At 35.5% G+C, this 24,037-nt stretch overlaps 1 protein-coding gene across 2 annotated transcripts in view; it reads left to right on the top strand.

Annotated features, from left to right (window-relative positions):
• Positions 1-17,325, top strand: part of LOC128020865 (contactin-associated protein-like 4) — a 96,108-nt gene extending 78,783 nt beyond the window's left edge. Inside the window, exons 19-24 of one of the 2 annotated variants that reach the window (XM_052607625.1) lie at positions 1,432-1,656; positions 4,783-4,916; positions 7,462-7,549; positions 10,575-10,793; positions 13,874-13,945; positions 16,603-17,325. In XM_052607625.1, coding sequence (XP_052463585.1) covers positions 1,432-1,656; positions 4,783-4,916; positions 7,462-7,549; positions 10,575-10,793; positions 13,874-13,945; positions 16,603-16,799 — 935 coding nt within the window. In that variant the 3' untranslated portion in view covers positions 16,800-17,325. The remainder of the gene's footprint in view (positions 1-1,431; positions 1,657-4,782; positions 4,917-7,461; positions 7,550-10,574; positions 10,794-13,873; positions 13,946-16,602) is intronic. The other variant, XM_052607626.1, reaches the window with a different exon arrangement.
• Positions 17,326-24,037: the final 6,712 nt, after the last annotated feature.

Raw genomic sequence — 24,037 nt, 5'->3', positions numbered from 1 at the left:
ATGACCGCAAGCTTTGCCTAACCGCTGCACGGTTCTTCTTCGCTGCTCAAAATGCATTGAAAACACAGGAAGTTGTGCTGTGTTGCCACAAGCAACCCCTGTTTAGAGCAGCGAAGAAGAAATGAAAACGCGTTAGCAGCCCTGATCTATATATGACTGGATCACTCATCACATTCTAAACTGCCAAAAGACAGTGAAGCCGCTTCTATATTATAGATCAGTGGTTAGCAGTATGTCTCTGTAGTACCGGTAGTTACAGACTCTCGAGTATATTCAGTACCGGCAACTGCGTTCAGTCGCTTCCGTGTAAGTCAAAGCGCAGGGCTCCAGACAGTAGCCGAATATATACTAGTGTCTGTGAATATTAAACTGCAAAATACTATTTAAATATTACTCCCGCAAAATCTACATCTCTGTGGGTGACTGGCACAGATGCGCGAGAGCTCGCTGTTTTGTAGTCTCTGCTGTGTGTCATGAGGACACGAACGCATAAACCGTCACTTCATGAGAATTTACCGTTTCATTTGAGAATACTGTCATATCATAAACACAGACACTCAAAGATCTTCATGGCAGCCCATTAAAATAAATGTTTGGTTTACATGAGTAAATTGACAATATATAAAGCTACTGTTGTAGCCTACAGTAATAATAATACGTCTCTATAATAATAATAATTATGCCTAGATGGTTGCTTGTTTTTTACTTGTTTTGTTGTAAAGAGATTATCTGATTAATAGATCTTTTTTTATATTCCTAGACTTATTTGTTGCAGTTTTTTTATACAGTTATATTGTAAAACTTAAATACCTTTTTTAGTTTGCGGTGTTAGATTTTTGGCTGCATTTGAAGTTCTTTTTTGCATATGAAAATAAATAATACTGTCAAATTCATGTTAGATAATAAAAATACTGTAATAAATACAGTAGTTCACCATGTATTTGTTCATGTTTTATTGAGGGATCTGTCTGAAGCACACCATAAAAAGAATTCTAGCAATTTACACAGGGCTAGTAGTATATACAGCTGTATATACACATACACACCCAGGTATCGGATCAGTACTCGGTATCGGCCGATACCCTGAGCCCAGGTATCGGAATCGGTATCGGGAAGAGAAAAAGGGTATCGGAACATCTCTAATTTAAATATAACTGTATTAAAACAAAGAATCAATAAAAAAATCTAATGGATTTCATGGGGCCATCGCACTGTATTTGTTGATCTAACAAACATGTAAAATGTATTTATTTCCCCTATTAAAGGTAAATATTGATATAAAATTATACCGAAATAAAACATTTGATAGTATTTTTGTCCATATTGCCCAGCCCTACCTATAAATCAATACGACACAATGATCTTACACCAGTTTAGGATAGTTATGCACATCCAAAATCCTAATCCCAGTGTGTTAAATCTCTCTCTCAGACGTTTCTGCCTTCTTCAAACCGGGAACATCAGTCACGTACACGTTCAAAGAGCCGTACGAGCTGCACAGGAACGTCAGCGCTCAGTCGTCCTCCATCTACTCCGATTTAACGCTGAGAGGAGAGAACGTCTCGCTGAGCTTCAGGACGAGCCAAGCACCGGCGCTGCTGCTTTACATCAGCTCATACTACAGAGAGTTCCTCGCCGTCCTGCTCAACAGAAACGGTCTGAAACACTCATTCATGTGATTAGCTCGAGTCTGGGGAATCTCTGAACACAGCAGCCGCACTAAATTACTTCCTATATTGTCTGAAATCCAGCAAGAGATAGGGAAAGCCGTGTAAGAAATGTATTCATGAGCGAGTAAACATGCATCTTCGATCTCACACGCCAGAAAAGCTCAATTCAAGCTCTGCAAAACTTCTCAGATGCTTTCTTAAATTAAAAAGTTGCTCGACTTTCATCCAGAAAACACCAGCTTGATATCAGAGGCACATCTTTTACGGCAGGGGAAATTATATTTTAGTCAAGCTGTGTGTATGCAGAATTAAATGTGATAATAATGCAGTAAAAATGCAAGATCTCTTTCTATTGCACCAATCACCAATCTTCACAAATCAGTGTAAGATATTGTGGAGACAGTTCTTTTAAGGAATCATGGCAAATTTGATCTGAATCACTGTCTTTATCAAACATGATACAATAAAACCTTTTCCCGCAAAATAATGCGAAGGCATTAAAAATACAAGACATATTTCTATTGCATCTATGCAAAACGTAGAGTAACCCGTTGACAATTTACAGTCGATTATGTGCATTAAAACTAAAATAAAAAATAAAAGATAATGTAAATATGTGTATATATGTGTTGAGTTTTTTGCAAAAAAATCATACTGTTATCTTTTCATTTAGTTTTATTGTGTTAGTAAGCTGAATGTTTTGTAATTTTTTAACCTAATCAAAATAACCTGACTGCAGTTTGATTGAGATTAATTGGAATAATTACATAGATTTTTGAAAATGATCTGTTTTTGCAAATGAACTATATACACTAAGATAAGTTAGAACAAAGCGTAATGAATAACTTGAGCTTTTTGGAATGGATGCTTATATAAAATTGTGTACAATGAATACTATTTCAAAGTATGTATCCAAAATATAGTCTTGTTTTATTGGGCATGCTGTTAGGGCCAATTATTGTGGCGTCCTGCACCGCCTCGGCAGCAGAATTCAGTAAACTGTGGATCTGGCTCATCACGGCACACACAGAGAGGAAGCAGCCGACGGCGTGTGGTGTTAATACCTGCTAGTGCAATTATGCAGAAAGTCCATAACAGCCTTCAGAACCCCACCGGCTGCTTCGACAGCTTCCTGTTCCTGTTGCATGCCTTTTTATTTATTTCTCAGTGTCCATATGCATTAATTAACAGGACAGTTCACACAAAAACTGCAAGCAAAGGACAACAGATCCATTAGCACAGAAACAAGCACATTAACAGCCGTATAGCAACATGCCACGTATAATATTTGTCACATGCAAAATGGGGAAATTGCAATGTTTTTTAATGAGGTCTCTTCTGTTCATGAAGCCTGCATTTATTAAAAAAAAAAAAGTAATATTATTGTGATTTAAAATAACTGGATCTATTTTGCTATACTTTAAAGTGTAATTTATTTCTGTGATGCGCAGCTGTATTTTCAACATCATTACTCCAGTCTTTAGTGTCACATGATATATGTTCACTTTTTGTTTTTTCCTTATTTTCAAAGAAATTTGTATTCATCAAGGATTTGTTAAATTGATAAAAAAGTGATAGTAAAGACTTATATTGTTAAAACAGAAATCAATTGTGAACTAGACAAAAAAGTTTAAGACAAACTTTAGGTTGACTTGAGAAAGCCTAGCCTGAAAGTTTTAAGCAGTTGTTACCTGACCAGAGAGTTTGAAGAAGTTTGAAAAGTAGCATGATAACCAAGTTACTAGCATGTCACTAGCATGTTTCTAGCATGATAAGCATGTTACTAGCATGATTAACAAGTGACTAGCATGTCGCTAGCATGATTAGCAAGTGACTAACATGTTGCTAGCATGTTTCTAATAGGATTAGCAGGTTACTGGCATGTTGCTAACATGTTTGTAGCATGATTAGCATGTTACTAGCATGTTCTTAACATGATCAGCAAGTAACTAGCATGACGCTAACATGTTTGTAGCATGATAAGCATGTTACTAGCATGATTAACAAGTGACTAGCATGCCGTTAGCATGATTAGCAAGTGACTAGCATGTTGCTAGCCTGTTTATAGCATGATTAGCAGGTTACTGGTATGTTGCTAACATGTTTGTAGCATGATTAGCATGTTACTAGCATGTTCCTAACATGATCAGTAAGTAACTAGCATGTCACTAGCATGTTTTTAGCATGATAAACATGTTACTAGCATGATTAACAAGTGACTAGCATGTCGCTAGCATGATTAACAAGTGACTAGCATGTTTCTAGCATGATTAGCAGGTTACTGGCATGTTGCTAACATGTTTGTAGCATGATTAGCAAGTAACTAGCATGTCACTAACATGATTACCAAGTTACTAGCATGTCGCTAGCATGTATTTATCAAGGATGTGTTAAATTGATAAAAAGTTATAGTAAAGACTTATATTGTTAAAACAGATTTCAATTTTGAATAAATGCTGTTCTTTTGAACTTTTTTATTCATCAAAGATATCATGAAAAATGTATCAAAAAGTATTCATGGTAAAATGTTAATAATAAAATAGTAAAATGTTTCCAAGGCTGAAAACAAATCAGCAGTATATTAAAATGATTTCTGAAGATCATGTGACACTGAAGACTGGAGGAATGATGCTGAAAATACAGCTTTGAAGTCAGAAATAAATTAAAGTTTAAAGTATATTCAATTAGAAAACAGTTGTTTTAAATTGTAATAATATTTCACAATATAAACATTTTTTCTGTATTTTTTAATCAAATAAATGCAAATAAATCTTGATGAGCAGAAGACATTTCTTTAAAAAACATTAAAAATCTTACTGATCCAAAAACGTTTGAATGCATGTTAAAAACTAGCTGTGTACAGAACCATTAAGTTCACCTGAGGCGATATTTATGATTAATTTCATGCAGAAATTAATTTTTTTATTTATTTCCACGTCTGTTTTGTTTCAGAGGATAACATTTTAATCTTCTTAAGATGAAGAGGATTTGTAGTTGCGAAACGCATTGGCTTCTGTCGCATGTTGATGTTCCTGTTGATGTTTGCTGCTGTTAAACTGTGACCTTTTCACACAAAAGCCTGTTGAGAAATCCAATGCTCTTTGTTCTAAAGGACATTTGGACGTCAGGTACAAACTGCAGCACAACAGAGATGCAGAGGTTTTCCGAGCCAACGGCAGGAACCTGGCCAATGGGCTTCTCCATCACGTGAGCATCCAGAGATTGGCAGAGACGCTCAGCATCCAGGTACTGATCAACATACAGCATCTGTGACACGATGATGTGGGGAAAATGTCTGCAAAAATACACTGAACCCAAACACTGCACTGCACTGCACATTCAAAACATTTTAAAGCCATACAATACAGACAAATCCACTCTTTTATGTTTTTATGTAGGTTAGTTTGCTTCCATAATTGTCTGATTTCGAATCAGTGTTGTTTTAGTATCTTTGAGATACTGACACATATTTTGCATTATTATAGGACAAAATTATACTATTATAATTGTTAATATAACATTTTATTCTGATATTTTCTGCTTTCATGGTAATTTTATATAATAAAATAATAGCAATTTTGTTGTTTTTGTAATTTTTATTCATTTTAGTTGTTTTTAAATAAGTACAGTAATTTTTATTTTAGTGTTTCAGGTGAAAGAAGAGAAAAATGTTGCTTTGTCAACTTGCTGAAATATATATATATTTTCTTTCAAGTAACTTAATGTTTTTTTTCTTTTTCTTTTTTATGGTTTTAGTTTTAGTTAACTATAATAACACTGCTTGAGTCTGATGGGGAAAAAACATCCAAAATGCACATTAAACTTTATTTATTTCACTTCTCTGCTTTTGTTTAATTTATAATACATATTTATTAACCCTTATGCGTTGTTGGGGACGTTTTCGTCCACTAGAGGGTAAAGTTGAGTCTTATTTTGGCTACAACTTTCTCTGTGTTTGAGCTAATGGAATGATTATTGGTGACAAATCTTATTTTGACCCATATTTTGGAAAAATGCTTTGAAATTTTTCAAAAACTCAACGGTACACTCTGGGCAAATTCACTAACCTTTCGGTATCTTCGTGGATGAAAAAATCCACTAAATTAAACTGCTGTAAATAATTTTTTTTTTTTTTTTTTGCATAAATCTATTAATCAACTTCAGTCCTGATCAAAACAAAAATCCAAAATCCAAGATTTTAACTCTTTAATTACCAAGTTCATAAATTATGTCACTGATTTGGGGGGGGAAACACACAAAATGACTTATTTTCAATATAAAACGTGATTGTGACTGGATTTTTGCTTACCTTTTATCACAGTCTTGGGCATGTCAAAGATTAGTAACAAGATTGGCTTTGATGCATTATTAGTTTTTGTGAAGCCTTAGATTTTACTTTTTTCTCCCTAATTTGTTGTTGGTGGCTGTTTTTGCCCCATTGACTTCCATTATAACGACATTTTTTGATTGCAAAGCTGTGACACTATGTAATCATGCATTCTTGATTGTTGGCGGTTTTCCCAGTTGGGAAGAGGTAAAATTTATTAATTTTACAGTTGATCACTAGGTGGGACCATTAACCCTTCAGATAGGCCTGTGCAAAAAAGGCTTAGTTTCTGACTTGGAGTTATATGGAGTATAACAACAAATTATAGTGTTTGTGTGTGAGATTCTTGATTGTTGGTGGTTTTCTCTGTTGGGAAGAGGTAACATTTGTCATTTTTTACTTTTTAAAAAGTAAAAAAAAATCCAGCCACAATTACTTTTATATTGAAAATAAGTCATTTTGTGTGTTTTTCCCCCAAATCAGTGACATCATTTAGGAACTTGGCAATTAAAGAGTTAAAATCTTGGATTTTTAAAAACATTTGGTAGTTTTGATCAGGAAAAAAATTGAGAAGAAATATGAATCTGACACATTTTTACAGCAGTTTAATTGAGTGGATGTTTTCCTCCCGAACATAACGAAAGGGTGGTGAATTTGAACAATGCACAAGGGTCAAGTGCTGTTTTCTCTGAGTTTGTTTCTCCACTTCAGTTGTATTTATACCATTAACAGTTTGATTCTTATTTATATATTCTGAAGGTTTTTATAAAGAGGTTTGGCCATATATCATTCACACCGATTTACTGTATAAAACATTTTAATCCTAAAACATGGTTAAATGTGTTTCTTTCAGGCCGTTTAAAGTATTTTCTGATTAGACTGATAAAATTAGAAATTCAAAATCCCTTCTGTAAAATCTTTCACTTTAATATGTCAACTAAATGAAACAAGAATTTTGAATTTGATTTTAATTGCATATTTAACATTTCAGAAAATTTGTAACAAAATTTGACTGTGGTTAATCAACAGGGGAAAGTCTGCTGATATCTATGAGTTAATACTTTACCCTGTTCACTTGTAGTGGCTTGCATTAAACTTCTGTAGCAATAACGTTGATAATTAAGTTGATAATTTTCCAGAATATTCCTTTAAAATGCATCAAAAGATAAAACAGAACATCCTTGGCAAGCTATGCATATATTCATGAATTTGAAATGAGGTTTTTGATCACATGGAGACTTTGATTTTGAGTGTCCAGGTGAAATATCAATCACTCGCTGGTCAATAACGGTCAATGGGCTGGTCTTGGTGGAGCGCCGCTCTATCATTGACCAAACCAGTTATAAGTTTTAATTAAAACGCTTGCAGATGAACTTGGCCTTGCTGTGACCAAACATGCTGCTTACAAGCGTTTTCTGTCCTCCTTCCTAAAGTTTTGACTGTGCCTTGTTGTGTCTTTTGTAGGTCGATCAGCATGCTCAGGAATACTTCAATCTAACATCAGACACTGAATTTAACGCCATCAAATCGATTGTCTTGGGAAAAGTGAGCGGTGAGTCAAAGCATTCCACGGATTAAATATTAAACTTGATTTTAAAACATCAACAACAATTCAAAATGATTTCAACTGAATGTTCATGTGGCAATGATTTTTGAAACAAAATTTAGTTTAAGCTTTATTCAGGATGAGTTTTGAACTGCATGCATTAAAATAATGATATTATTATAAGGTTTGTTTGTTTGTTTGGTTTTGCATTGCAACTTTTTTCATGACAATTAACCATAAAACTGCATGCATTAAAAAAGCCTTTAGAAGGTTTGTTTGTTTATGCAATTATCTTGCATTATGATTTTTTTGACAATGACCATTAAGCATAATTTGCCACTAAATTCTCATTATTTATTTATATATATTTATATACACAAGTGTGTGTGTGTGTGTATTTTTTCAAAATTATTTATTTATAAAAAAAAAAAATTTCAGGTTTAAGCTAAATGTTTTCACAATAAATGTGCAAAACCCAAGTCTTACATATGTGCTATTTGACAAGCAGTTGTAATCTATTCTGAACATCTCCAGAGTGTTTTTGTATTAAGGAGAAAGTGTCTCTGAATCACAGTCGAGTTGTGACCTCAGCCACAAGCAGATGGTCAGTTAAGAGGCTGTTATTATATTCATTTTAGAGGTTTTCTAAGCATCACGGATGCTGAAATGTCTGGAGGATGCAGAAGCATCAGGAGCTCTTCAATCTGAGTGAACAGAGTACACTTTGTCCTATTTACTTCAGATAAGACTAATATTGACTTTTACATGTTATTATTGTCGTCTTGGGGAACGGCAAATGGGTCAGTTTAATTTTTAGTGTCTATAAATAGGATCTGCAGCAGCTTTCCAGTCATAAAACCCAAGGAGATGAATAAAACATTGAGTTAATAAATAATAAAGCAGAAGTGAAAATACAAAGCTTGCAGGCTGAATCTCATAAAGACATTTCGTATTAACAAAGTCTATTATTAGGATGATTTTTGTTTGTTTGGTTTTGCATTGTGACTCTTTTTATTAAAATTAAGCACAATATGCAACTAGCGTTGTAGTATTTATTATACTGCCTTTATTTTTTTCTGATTTTAATAAAAGCTTTTGTTAAGGATGAGTTTTAAACTGCATGCATTAAAAAAAGGTTTTTATTAGGAGGTTTGTTTATGTATTTTTTTTGCATTGTGACATTTTTATTATATAATTGTGTGTGTGTGTGTGTGTGTGTGTGTGTATAAAAAATAATTATATAGGTTTGTGTGTGTGTGTGTGTGTGTGTGTGTGTGTGTGCATCCATATGAACATGTGACATGAAACACTTTGGCTGTGACTCTTCAGATAGTGTGTCACTGAAAGCGTGCTGTGTGTCATTTCCAGCAAACACTATCGATCACGGCCAGAGATCGACTTGTAATGAATACTAAATCAAATGTGAAACCTGCATCGAGCTCCTGAAGATTAATATTAGACCAGTTCTGAGTTGAAATGACGGCATGCAGAAGAACAAGATCATTAGGTGCATGTCAAAATAGAGACGGTGCATGGTCATTTTTCTATTTAACCTTGTAAAACTTGACATATGAAATAATACAAGAAGAAAAAGGTTTAGAAAAAAATCCTTGAAAAACTTTGCATATGCTTTTTTGTTAACTATCATATTTGATCCATTAAGCGTTTATGGCTTATATAGTCTGATTTAGTGAGAATATTGAGAACAGAACAGCTCCCTATTATTTAGTCTCAAACGGAGCAAAAATTTGCAGTTTGGTGCATATGCTGGTATTTATATGGATAAAAGAGATGAAATTCTAATGCTTGTAATGTAAATCAGTGAGATCTTTATAACAGTATAACAGATAATGTCTGTGCTCTATATCTCCAGTAATAAGATGAGATGGAAATGATCCTCACATATAACACAGTGACTGAGAGATGAAGAATTAAAGGCTCCTCAGAAGATGTGAGATGTTCTGGAGGCTTGTGAAGATCATTCCTCAGTGAAAGTAAAGCTTCTGGAAACAAACGCTCCTCAAAAGATCCTGAGGATCAGATTTGAGACTCTCAAACATGATTGATGGAGAATCAAGTAAAGCTGAGCTGCTTCAGTCCAGAAAGAGTTCATTACTGAAGTTATTCTGACCTTTACTTGATCAAAATCTGGAAAGATTTGACTACAGTTACACTAAAAGAGCTTTGGCTGGATAAACTCTGAACTATCAATCAGACGACAGAAGCTTGGTTTAACTGCAAAGTTTTGATAATTTAGAGGCTTAAAGTTTGCATTTCAAATCCCACACAGTTTCTTTACAGGGTGAACTTTTCACTCAAACTGCAATGCTGATAATATAATATGTAAAGTACAGAGCAGACCTAAAATCTTGATGTTGAATAGAAAGGTTTCATGCACTTGTTATTTGTTGATTACACTGTGACAGTTCTTCCCATGGACCGTCAATCCTCCAGTGGCTCAGTGTCTGAATAAAAGCTCCTTCATCAGCTCCATGTGTTCAGTTCACTGCCGTTGCTCAGGAGTGGAATGGAGCGTACGGTTTTCGCTCGAGATGTTTGGTACAAAAGCTGGACCACATGGTTTTGTGTTCAGTCCGTGTATGTTTGAAGTGAGACTCTCATCTCGTTACAGAGGCTGTGACGAATATTAACTGAGCTTCATGGAGTTCTCATTTTATGTCGTTAAAGCTCGTTTCAGATGTTGCTCCTGAATTCTCTGAAGGAGCTCAGATCATTTGGTCTCGGGAGAATTTGATGAGAAATGTTTCATAACGAGATCTCTGACTTTTGATTTGTGAGTCTTTTTCTTAGGAGAAAAATCTGAGAAGCAGGAAAAATCATTAGATCTCCATTCAATTGATTGACTTTTGATTGCTGACTTTGGTATTCTGGTGCATTCGAGCCCAGTTGAAAATATTGAGATCTCTTCTGAAACCCTAGGAGAAACATCTCACTTTCCTCATTGAAATTTTGGAGGAGATATTATTGAGATCTCCACTGAATACTCAAATGCATCTCTTCTTGTTTGCAGAATCAGGTGAAGTGGATCCAGAGATTGCCCGTCTGAACGCCCTGGGCTTCACTGGCTGTTTGTCTGTGGTCCAGTTTAACTCCATCTCTCCACTGAAGGCGGCTCTGTTGTATCCAGACACCAATCCTGTGATAGTCACTGGACCTCTGACCGAATCCAGCTGTGGCTCGTCTATTCCCACCAACCCCTACGCCGCTGAGACCACGCATTCTCTCACAGGTGACATCATCAACACTGACGCCCACTTCCTTCAACAGGTTAACTACAGGCAGTCAGAATCCCATTCATTTTCTCCATAGATTAATTGATGCCGTCAATCTGCATTATTTCAACCTATTTTGTAAATACAAATTGTTCAACAGCAAAATTCCAGGTGAAAAACTACATTACCATGATTCTGCAGAGAAATCTCCACCAATCAGAGAATTGAAACAAGCAAATCACTCCAAAATAACTTTTTAGCGACACCCACTCCCTTGAAGCACTTCCTACACTCAACTATAGAAATATCTGGGCAATATTTGTGTGTGTTTAAATAAATACATATATGTATGTATGTATGTATGTGTTTATTGCTATATATGCATGCATATATATTTTTTATTGCAATATATGCATGCATATATATATATATATATATATATATATATATATATATATATATATATATATATATATATATATATATATATATATATATATAAAAATATGATATGCATGCATATATTTCAATAAACATAAAATAAATTGTTTCTATATGATTAATTAACAACTTTAAATCAAGTTTAATTTAAGTCATTTGCAATGCTTCACAGTATTGTAGTTCTTTCCTGCTTTAAAGTCTTATATCTTTGTCTTTTTAACAAATTCCACTTCTTTTGATCCAAATCAAAGTTTGTGATGCTGTGATTCTCCTCATAGCTGGTTGGTTTGGTTCAAGGCTTGTAACTCGTTAACAAATATTTAAAAAAAAATCTCTATGGGGAAAATGAATGTAAAAATACTTCCAAAACCAATGTTGAAAAAGTGGATGGCACTCTTTTGGTTTATTGGTCAAACCAATTAATTGTCTGATATTTGGCCTTTTTAAGATCAAAATGGTCTGATAATCCTTTGTTCAGAACCTAAATATACCAAGAGGCTTTGCCAATGGTTTAACTAGTTCTGTTTTAGTGAATTTAGAGTAAATATCGACCTATAGTTTAACGCAAACCCAATTTATCAGACTGAAATTCATAACTTTGCACATATGTATATGTGGACACTCCTAAATGATAGTGAATATGAAATATCATGTTTTAGATTGTCATTGCAAAAAAATACAAAATAAATTCTTACATAGGACTTTTGTCTTGTTTTTCATTGCGAATATCTAGATACATTTGCTTGAGAAGCAAAAGGTATTAAGTTGTCATAATTTGTAAAAAAAAAAAAAAGTAGCAAAATTAAGTGAGGTGTTTTTTTATTTTTTATTAATATAAATATCTACCAATGGGGCAAGACAGATAAAAAATAAATAATAAATGTTTTCCATCTGAATAAAAAGTATTTTTCTGACCCCATTGGCAGATATTTTCTTGTTTTAAGCAACAACAACAACAAAAGTCATTTTGCTACTCAATTAAATGTATCTTCAAGAATGTTTGGATATTTGTACTTGAAAACAAGACAAAAACTAATTAAGATTTTTTGCTCTATTTTAAGAATTTTTTCTCAATTTTAATTGGTTCGTTTAGTACTGCTGTTTTGTTGTAACAGCAAAATAATTGAGTGCTGTAATAATTATGAAAGTTTAATTAAACAATCAATAAAACATTAAATTTACCATTAACATACAATCATCTACTCTCCAGTTTTGTCTTTCAGCTACTTTCAAACCAGCATGACACTAACAAAACAAAAATATAGGAGAATATATCATATTAAATAGTAATAAATAATACATTTCTATATTTAGGAAAAACTAGTCCTTATATTTTTCAGTCAATTTTCAGTTTATTTGGGTGGGTGGGTGGGTGGGTGGTTGGTTGGATGGATAGGTGTGTGGATGGGTGGGTGGGTATTTGGGTGAATGGGTATTTGGGTGAATGGATGGGTGGATGGATGGATGGATGGGTGGGTATTTGGGTGGATGGATGGATGGATAGATGGAAGGGTGGGTGGATGGATGGGTGGGTGGGTATTTGGGTGAAAGGAGGGATGGGTGGGTGAGTATTTGGGTGGATGGATGGATGGAAGGGTGGATGGATGGGTGGGTATTTGGGTGGATGGATGGATGGATGGATGGATGGATAGATGGAAGGGTGGGTGGATGGATGGGTGGGTGGGTATTTGGGTGAATGGAGGGATGGGTGGGTGAGTATTTGGGTGGATGGATGGATGGAAGGGTGGATGGATGGGTGGGTGGATGGGTTGGTGGGTATTTGGTTGAATGGGTATTTGGGTGAATGGATGGGTGGATGGATGGGTGGGTGGGTGGGTATTTGGGTGAATGGATGGGTGGATGGATGGATGGGTGGGTGGGTATTTGGGTGAATGGATGGATGGGTGGGTGGGTATTTGGGTGGATGGATGGATGGATGGAAGGGTGGGTGGGTATTTGGGTGGATGGATGGATGGATGGATGGAAGGGTGGTGTAGAGGTGGATGAGTGGGTGGATGGATGGGTCGATGGGTGGGTGGGTGGAGGGGTGGATGAGTGGGTGGTTGGGTGGTTGGATGGATGGGTGGGTATTTGGGTGAATGGGTATTTGGGTGAATGGATGGATGGGTGGGTGGGTATTTTGGTGAAATGATGGATGGGTGGGTGGGTGGGTTTTTGGGTTAATGGATGGATGGGTGGGTTGGTATTTGGGTGGATGGATGGATGGATGGAAGGGTGGGTGGGTATTTGGATGGATGGATGGAAGGGTGGGTGTAGAGGTGGATGAGTGGGTGGATGGAAGGGTGAGTGGAGGGGTGGATGAGTGGGTGGATGGATGGCTGGATGGTTGTCTGTATCTTCTTCAGACTTTGTTTCCAAACTTTTCTTCTCTGTCAGATTCCCGCTGAAAGTTGAATTTCAGCAAACTTTCGTCGCCGGCTCACTGAATACATCCGCACTGCTAATTTAATTAGAGCAATAATGATGGTAAAGGCTGATCACTGTATTAATCTGCGAAAGAAAGACCTTAATTTGCATAATGATTTCTCGATTGCCTCTGTGTTTGTGCTCCCTCATCGAGCGGCGTATTCAATGAGCCACGACCTGCGAGTGATAAGCTGATGATCTGTCTGTCTGTCTCTCTTCTCGTCTGTAGATCATGTGGGTTCAGTAAATACGGGTGAGCCCATAGTCAATGCTATCAACAGCGACTCGGCTTTGATCGGAGGTAAATGGTGTTTTAGAGAATGAAACATATACTCCATTCCTCATCTTTTCTCATTTCAGGCATTGTTATTTCTCTGCTTTTGGCTCATATTTACTTGGTCTTGCTCCAGGAATCCCTTAAATGAACAATTCGCCCAAATCCTCATTTACTCATTCCAAGGCATTCTGACTTTATGTACTTTGTGGAAGACAAAAGAAAATGTTACCACTTTTTTCCATTCACTAAGGCTGTTAGACTCCAAAAATGCAGAATGAAAAAAAACATTTGGAAAAAAAATCTGTGAAATTTGAAGTAAAAAAAAAAAATTATTTTAGTTTGGAATTTTAAGTTTTAGAAAATGGAACTCAGAAAATGAAAAATATTATATATATATATATATATTTATTTATTTATTTATTTATTTATTTAAAAACGTTCAAATGCAAACATACCCATAAAACACAAAAATAATGCAAAAAGAGAACAAAAGATGCAATGTAAAACCTTAATGTATATAAATTATAAAGTGATTCTGCACATTTTACTGCAAATTATAATATGACTTGTTCTTTTTCACCAAAAACTTTACAGTATTTTTCTGTAAAACAATGTTTAAAATACCCAAATTAAAGATAAAATGATATCCACTATGTATTGTAAGTTACTTATATATTGTATATTCTTCTATCGCATAATCTTCTTTTTTTAAAGCTGTATAAACAACATAAATTACTGGAGTACAAGAAAACACTATTTTAGTTTTTCTACTTCACATACTTCATGTTTAATTCAATGTGTTACTTGCATACATTTGTCATTATTTGTGAAATTTACACCAAATTGATTTATATAATGATTATATAATATATGGTTGTATATAGCATTTTCTATAAAAGTGTACAGACCTGTTTACAGTCATTGCATGGAAAGAAAAGCAGTCAGCACTATGCTAAAATCTCCATTTGTGGTCACCAGGAAGATAGAAAGTCTTGGAGAAAATTTACATTTTGTGAGTTAAAACTTGCACTTGATAATTTGTTATGCAAAGTGAGCTTCAATCTCCGTGTGCTTTTGAAAGACTCTATAAAACTAATCAGAAAAGCTCAATAATGACTGATTAACAGCCGTGCTCACATTGACCGAACACAAAGACTTCTCCAAAGCTATCGGTAAATAGAATGAAATTAACAAAGGCCCTAAAACTAATCAAACATTTAAAGAAATGATTTGCTGATTAAGGGGTTTCTGCTACAATCCCGAATACACTCTGTCCTTTTCACAGCCACCGTAATGTGGCATTAAATTGAGTTGAGATTTATTTTGGCGCTTCAATTAGACATTTCTTTTACCCTTTATAATTAAATGTGCCATGCTTAACCGGCCACAAAGGACTGGAGAGAAACATTTTAGAGGCGTTTAGCTCTGACAGCGAGTAGAATTGAGTTGAAGAAGCATTCACAACACGTCTGATGGCGTGGAGACCAACAGAGCACCAGTCACAAGGGCTTTTTCCATCTCTTGCTCTTTATTGATAGCCTGTATTTTACAGCTCAAAAGAAAAAGGTGCTAATGGCATCTAAATCACGATTGATTGTGGCATGAAATTGGCGTGAGGTCTGAATTCACCTTTTAGAAATGCCTCTGAGCGTCCAAGAGCTGAAGTTTAACTCGTTTTGTGGCACTAAAAGCCACAAAAAGGAGCTATTTAAGTGATTCCTCTTAAATGCTTTATACCATTCAATTAAACCTCATTAGCTTAAAGATTAGATTTATTTTCTTGAGTATTTATCCAAAGTTGAGTTTTCATAAAGATTTATTTGTATTTTTATAACAACTAAATTTATATTAATTTATAATATTTTTGACTTTACACATTCATATCAATATTCAATATTTAAAAAACATTTCATATTTTGACATTAAAATTTATATTAATAATTTATATTATAAAAATATTTTTCAATGACTAGAACAGATTTTAATTGAATTATCACCTTAAACCATATTTAATTCCCTCAGTTTTCATTACAAATTATAAAAGAATATCTATAAATGTAAGTTTGTATTAATTGTTGTATTATATTAATTTATAATATATTTACATACATTAGCATTGTTATTAATATTCATTTAGATGAAAAATAAATAATATAAATATATTTTTTAATTTTATAAAATATAATCTAAAAATATTTATTTATATTTAATTTCCGCCTTCTTTTTTTTCAGTACTTACATTGAATGTTGGATTATCATCATGAACTGTTTTCATCACAAATTATTATTACATTTTTAATATCACATTTTTAATTCATAATGCATTTTTATTAACGTGTGCATATTTGTATTAATATTAATACAGTGATTAAATAAATAATATAATTTGTATTTATTGTCAATATTATTTATTTTAATTACCCCCCCCCCCCCATCTTTTACAGTGCTTACAATCAGTATTGAATTATAATAATAACTAGAGATATGAACATGAGTGAATACATTTTAGTTGATGCATTTTTTATTATAATACATAATCTTTTTTTTTTTTTTTTTTCTTTTTTTTAAAGTTCGCCAACTATTTGCATTCTGCATGTTCCACTTTCCAAAGATTTTGAAATGTTAGTCATAGCGTGTAGATCCAGAGTCTCCTCACTCTTTGGCGTGTCGCTGTTTTTCAGGAGTCATTGCCGTCGTGATATTCGTGAGTCTGGCCGTGCTGGCGGTGATGGCACGGTTCCTTTACCGGCGGAAAGAAACGTTTCAGACCCAAGAGCCCAAAGCGGGAAAAACAGAAGACAGTCCCGAGACTCCCTTTAACACGGATCCAAACTCACAGAGCATTATCAGTGATAACCAAAAAGAATATTTCATATGACGCTCTTTCATCTCGAATCGGACTAATCCAGTTAAACCGAAGAACTGAAATGCCTTGTCGAGTCTAGGGACATTAACATTCACGGTGCATTATGGGAAACCGTCCTGCTGGAGAGGAGTGACACGTCCCGAAGTTTTTGCCCTTTTTGTACATAAAACAGTTATTGTCCAGGGATGTGGCACAATTGTACGGTTTCTAAGGTGTGTATAATGACATTCATTGGTTGTAAATATTCTTTTGAAATGAAACTTTGTAACGTCTCATTCTCCTTTCGATTTTTTTATGATTTAGTGCTCAGTGTTACGTTTAACGGAGTTAAAGAAGCGATCATTGTATAACTAAATCAAAATCAATGTGTGAGTGGGCGAGTGCGATGTTGTTGTGAATACATGCGTTCATGCAGAAGACTTCAGATTTTGCAGAAAAGGCTGTACGTACCATATTTATCACTCTTTGCCCGTGCTTTTTCTCAATGGTTTGCCACTTGCAACAGAAAATACATCCTACGACAGTTGTTTATTGTGGACTACTTGTGTCTCTGGTCTTTTTTGTCTCTTAATAACATGAAAGATGTTTTCGCTACTCATTTATTTACATATTTACATTCCATTTTAAAACGTTAGGTCAAAACTGGATAAAGAAAGTGCATTTTGATTTCATAGACATTTAAAGGAATAGTTCAACCAAACATTAGCTGATCATTTCCTCACTCTCAAGTCATCCGAGGTGAGTTTGTTTCTTCATCAGGTTTGGAGAAATGTAGCATTGCATCAGTGTCTGATCAGTGGATGCTCTGCAGTGAATGGGTGCCGTCAGAATGAGAGTCTAAACAGCTGATAAAAACATCACAGTAATCCAATTTCTTTATCATGCTCTGAAAACCCATTTTTATATTGATTTGAGAATCATTAGGAGAAGAACTTTTACCATCCGAAGAAGAAGAAGAATATTATGAATATCCTGCTCTGCACAAAGGATTATTAATAATTCATCAGCAAAAGCAATAACGCAGTGTCAGCTTTGTCTTGTTAGTTGCAGACAGCATGAGCTGAGCTGTTTGTGTACTTCTGTGACACTAATCATTCTCAAATGCCATATTTCAGCTATGAGCTGAGGGTCACCTTTCCTGAGTGTGTGTGTGTGTGTGTGTGCGCGAGTGTGTGTGTGTGCGTGTGTGTGTGTGTGTGTGTGCGTGTGTGTGTGTGTGCACGAGTGTGTGTGTGTGTGTGTGTGCGTGCGTGCATGCGTGCGTGTGTGCGAGAGTGTGTGTGTGTGTGTGTGTGCGTGTGTGTGTGTGTGCGCGAGTGTGTGTGTGTGTGTGTGTGTGTGCGCGAGTGTGTGTGTGTGTGTGTGTGTGTGTGCGTGCGTGTGTGTGTGTGTGTGTGTGTGTCCGTGTGTGTGTGTGCGAGTGTGCGTGTGTGTGTGTGCGAGTGTGTGTGTGTGTGTGTGTGTGTGTGTGTGTGTGTGTGTGTGTGTGTGTGTTCTGCTGTTCTCCACAGAGCAGATGGCTGAATGCTCTGACTGAATCACGCAGACTCAGGAGAACACGAGAAGCAGAGACCTGATGAAGAGCAGCTTCACCTGCAGAATACATGATGAGAAACACAGACAGACACAGAACACGTTGGTCACTGCAGCACACACCTCTCTATCCTCTCTCTCTCTGTACATCTGTCCGTCCGTCCATCTATCTATCTATCTATCTACCCACCTCTCTGTCTGTCTGTCTGCCCATCCATCTATCCATTTATCTATCTGTCTATCTGTCTGTCTGTCTGTCTATCCATCTATCTATCTATCTATCTATCTATCTATCTATCTATCTATCTATCTATCTATCTATCTATCTATCTATCTATCATCTATCTATCCGTCTATCCATACATCCATCCATCTATCTTCCATCTATCCATCTATCATCCATCCGTCCATCCATCCATCCATCTATCCGTCTATCCATCTATCATCCATCCATCCATCCATCTATCCGTCTATTAATCTATCAACCATCCATCCATCCATCTATCCATCTATCTCTCCATCCATCCATCCATCCATCTATCCGTCTATCCATCCATCTATCCATCTATCATCCATCCATCCATCCATCCATCTATCCATCCATCTATCCATCTATCACTCTTCGTGTCACCCGTCAGTCTGATGATGATCACAAAACTCATTTTATAGATTATTTTCTTTACACACTATTGTAGTGTTTATTATTCAGATTATTCCCAAAGGCAGATCTTTTTGTGTTGTGTGTTATACAGACGTATAACATGGGAAAAGAAGCAGAAGCACAGAATCAATATTGTATTATGCAACACTTGGAGCATTCAGATGCATTCGTTGTGATTCAGGTGGATGATGTGGATGTAAACAGCATCATGATGACCGACTGTGTCAGCTGTCAGTGTGCAATCGTCCAGGCAAATATCAAATCATGTGTGTTGACAGATTTTGAATGCTTCGAAAACACAAAATGGGAATGTTCCACAATCAAAACAAGTTCAACTCTTGTGCAATGCATTGGTGACATGTTTTCAGTCCCCACACAAAATATCTTTACTCGTCTCTCAGCTTGTAAAAACGGGAAAAATGCTTTACATTAATGCACTTTCTAAGTTTATGGGCCTATTTGTGTTAAAGCACCTGCACATATGTGGGTTTTTACACTGCAAAGTGTATAAATCATAATTTTTGCAGTGGATTTTCACATTCTGGTGTTCTTTTGATTTACATCATGCAAAAGTTACTGGAGTTGCTGGTTTTTCAACAAATAAAACCCCTTGCACTGTAAATGATATCTGTAAATGAAGCTTTTACAAACTAAAAGATTTATTAAAAAATATATATACCTTAATATTTAAATAATGTTAAAAACATATTAATCATATATAATAATTTATAAAGTTATTGTAATCCCTACTTTGTGAAGTTTTTAATATAAATTATTTTTTCTATTTTATTTTTTAATATATGAACAATATATATATCGAAGATCGTGTATAATTTATGGAATTTATGTATTCATTTTACGTTTGTTTTTATTAGTTTTACAACCGGAGGAATTGGAGATAGTTTAGCATGTATTGAACCTGATATATTCCTTTAAAAACTTTTAAGGATCACTCAAAGAAAGTAATTTGTTTGCGCTGGTTTAATCTTTCAGTTCTCGGGGGAGAGTGAAAATGTTTCTGCACGAAACTATAAACCCTCTCGAATCGATATGACAAACTTTAATGGGCTCGTGAACAGCAGGAGGAACCTTTTAAAATGCAAAGCAGCGCACTTCAATTTACCCCCTCAATATTTTGCACATAATCAAGTGTATCAGCAATTAAATGCACACATTATCATGACCTTGGCATGGCAGATGATAAGACACGCCGATCAGAAGGAGTATGTTTCTATCTCCATGACCTAGGCCTGATTATGCGTCTCTGTTGCCCTGTGCATCACAGATTTAAAGCAGGTAATCTGAAACTACAGTTAGCCGTATTGTCCATGCATTATTCATCATGCTTCTTTTCAAAGCTCCCATAGATGATGATGTTTTAGAGGAGCATGTGGCAGCTTTCAACCAATGCAGGACATCTGTAACTTATTTAACACTCGTGGTTGCTGAGCAGCTTGTATTGCATCATCACAAGATGCAGATCCAAATGTGAACTCATGTATGTTAAATATGCATAAAATATTCATCCTCATGAGATATTCTGTAAAGCTTGGAGGGGGCGGAGCTTGGCTAAGGTTAGGTTGATTCCAATAGAGCTACACTCTAGCATGTTACATGATAAATAAGAGTGAAATTTATATAATTCATATTTTAGATGATCCATATTTATTTATTGAGGTATTTCTTCTCTACTTTTCAATATTGTAATTATTATCATTATTATAATTGTGTGGTTGTTTGTATATTAATAAATAGGTTAGTGTGTGTGTGTTGAAAATGATAATGAAATATGGTATGATAATAGTTTTTATATATTTTATACACAATATATAGTATATTATTATGGATTTTACATTAAATTAAATTAAATTAAAATTAAAATTAGATTTATGCATTTAGCAGACGCTTTTATCCAAAGCGACTTAAAGTGCATTCAGGCTATCAATTTTTACCTATCATATATATATATATATAGTATTTTATGTGTTTATGTACTTAAAATGAAAAATATATTATTGCATGGTAATTTAATCATTTAAGCCCTAATTACTTTGTCATAAAGGCTATGTCCTCATCAGCAGATTTATTATTTTTTGAGACTTTATGTCGAGATTCAACCTAGGATTCTTCCCTTAAAATGCTCCCTACATAGACAGCTCACTGGAGCCAGTTCTCTCCCCGTCCCACAGCAGACAGTGAAGGTCTTCGGGCTCAGTCGTGCTGTCGCTGATGTCCTGGATGTCACACAGGAAACACGAACGCATCCGTGGAGTTTTATTGCTGCAGATCCGTCATAAATCAAGCTCAGCTGAGCTCTGGAATCAACATAAGTGATTACCCACCACTTGACTGAGAAGATATGATTCGTCACGTATCCTCAGGGTTTAGTGAGGCTAAACCGTCTCCGATTATTCAGAGAGATTACACACAACCTCAAAGTCAAGTCTTAAATCATATGGCAACAGAAAAGTATGATGCCATAACCATGTTATTTTGGCATTTATCATAATAATACCATGGTTTTCTTTACAGTATCATGAAATACTACATTGTGTATTGGTATCATTCATGATATTACATGAGTACCATACTGATACTTGTTATTATACAGAAGCATGGTAAATATTGATGTTTTTGGGGGGTTTGATACCATAAGATGTTAATGTCATAATCTTTGACGTATAGCAGCACATATGAATATTGTAATCAAGCTATACCATCAGATTTTAACTTTACCTTAGTAGCACCACATTATTTTGTGAAGACAAATCAATCTGATTAATTATAATATCCAGCCATTTTTCATTATATTCTAATCATTTCATATGTGATTCTATCAGATGCAATTATGAGCTCTGTGTCTGGGATTTCTTTGAAGTGTTATCCTCCGTCCGAGGGAATGACTTCCATACGTCACCTGAAAGACCACCCAGAGTCCATTACATAGTAATTGGGTCTCTTGTCTTCCGCTGAATCTTTTCTTTCTCACACTGAATAAAGGAGGATTCTTCTTGGCTGATTATAGAGAGCAGAGAAACACACCACCTGTCAGACAGAATCAACACACACTGTTCTACTGAGGATACAAGGCTTAAAACAGTTTACAGAGCAGTTTAGTTTAGCTGGATGAGCTTGTGAGTACCAGAGTCTAATCATCTTCCTCTGGTTTATTAATTTATAGTCAAAAAATCCTGAAGGATTTATGGATAACTAATGGAGTGTGTTTCATAATTTGGCATCAGTCCTGTTTATTCAGCAGGATCTGATTTGACTCTTGGCACTTGCTCAGCAATGGATGCTCTGCAGTGAATGGGTGCCGTCAGAATGAGAGCTGATAAAAACATCACAATAATCCACACCACTCCAGTCCATCAGTTAACATCTGGAGAAGACAAAAGCTGCATGTTTGTAATAAAATAAATCCATCATTGAGACGTTTTTAACTTCAAACCTTTGCTTCCGGCTAAAGATCAAACACCAAAAACAGTCCAAAAAAACTCTAAACAAATATGCTTTTGGCTTCACATGACATTAACTGATGGACTGGAGTGCTGTGGATTATTGTGATGTTTTTATCAGCTGTTTGGACTCTCATTCTGACGGCACCCATTCACTGCAGAGCATCCATTGATGAAAAAGTGATGTAATGCTACAATTCTCCAAATCTGATGAAGAAACAAGCTCATCGAAATTTTGGATGGCATGAGGGGGAGTACTTTTTCAGGAAGATTTCTTTTTTGGGTGAGCTGTTGCTTTAAATATGTTATTTTCCAGTGAGCTGATTATCTTGGGAGCATTTTAAGGCATGCAAAGATGGACATGAAGGCTGTGACAAAAGGTAAGCAACATTGTTATGCAAATTCAACTTCCTAAGATTCCTCTTTTCATTGCATTTGGAGAAGACAATGCCAGAATGCATTGTGACAAAATATATATTATATATATTAGCCAGTAACTTTGTCAATAATCAAAATTGCAAAGATGCTTTTGAGTGCTTTCTCAATAATGCACGTTGTGAGTTTGTTTCATTTATGTCTCTGTAACATTGGACTGAAGTGAGACGTGCAGCGGATCAATAACTCGGACAATATCTCAATCTGACACGTGCATGAACCCAGAAACCTTAGAGCTTGATCTCTGCTGATCTCCTGGTAAGTTAGTGACTGAGCACTTCGGATGTGAATTGAAAGGTAAAAGGTAAGTTTTAGTAGATGATGCTCTTGTTTAGTGACTCGTGCCTCCCTCGTAATTAAACCTGCCATGACAGACGATCAAGATTAATGGCGTGTGCTTATCACACTAATTCACTGTCAGACGCAGTGCAGCATTGGATCAAAATCTTGTGAAAAACATATTCAGGTCGTGTTTCACCTCAAAAGTAAGATAAAGTGTTTAAAGGGATAGTCCACCCAAAAATGTATTTTTTAATCCCCAAAGCCATTATATATAGCCATGTACTCTCTGAATGATCAAACACCATTAGCCCTAACCCACATGTCTCAAGCATGTTCGTTACCCATAGTGCATTGCGACCTCTCTTTGCACCCGAAACAAAGCAGCAGAAGCCACGGCTGTAAATGATGATGCGTGTATTGATCACGGTGCATGAGAAAGCCCATTTTCTCAGCGGTGGCTGTAATGTATTGTGTGTTCTCTGTGGTTGCCCATTTTTTGCATGAGTGCGTTTTGCTGCGGCGGTCATGCAGGGCTTTCAGCAGCCGACCCTAGACGGACCTCGCTCTGATTATTATTTCTAAACATGCTCAGATTCATCTTTTGATGTTACTGATGGGAGACGGAGTCGAGCGCCTCGTCTGTGACAGTAAAAGACATGTACATGATATTTCAGTATGGCTTTATGTTGAGTACTGTGAGCTGATTTGAAGTTATGATGTAGTTATTCAGCTGCTTGAATGAGCTGTGCTAGAATGTAAAGATGAAGGTCAAACTCTCATTTAGATGTGTAAAAACTGGAATCTTCTCACTTGATGCTAAAATTGTGGCGTTCTTGGTAGTTACTACATTAATTCGCTGTTGCTAGGTTGTTACTTGGAGT

The sequence above is a fragment of the Carassius gibelio genome, chromosome A10 (genome assembly GCF_023724105.1).
Source record: "Carassius gibelio isolate Cgi1373 ecotype wild population from Czech Republic chromosome A10, carGib1.2-hapl.c, whole genome shotgun sequence".
NCBI classification, from domain to species: Eukaryota; Metazoa; Chordata; class Actinopteri; order Cypriniformes; family Cyprinidae; genus Carassius; species Carassius gibelio.
This window is presented reverse-complemented; position numbering and strand designations above follow the sequence as displayed.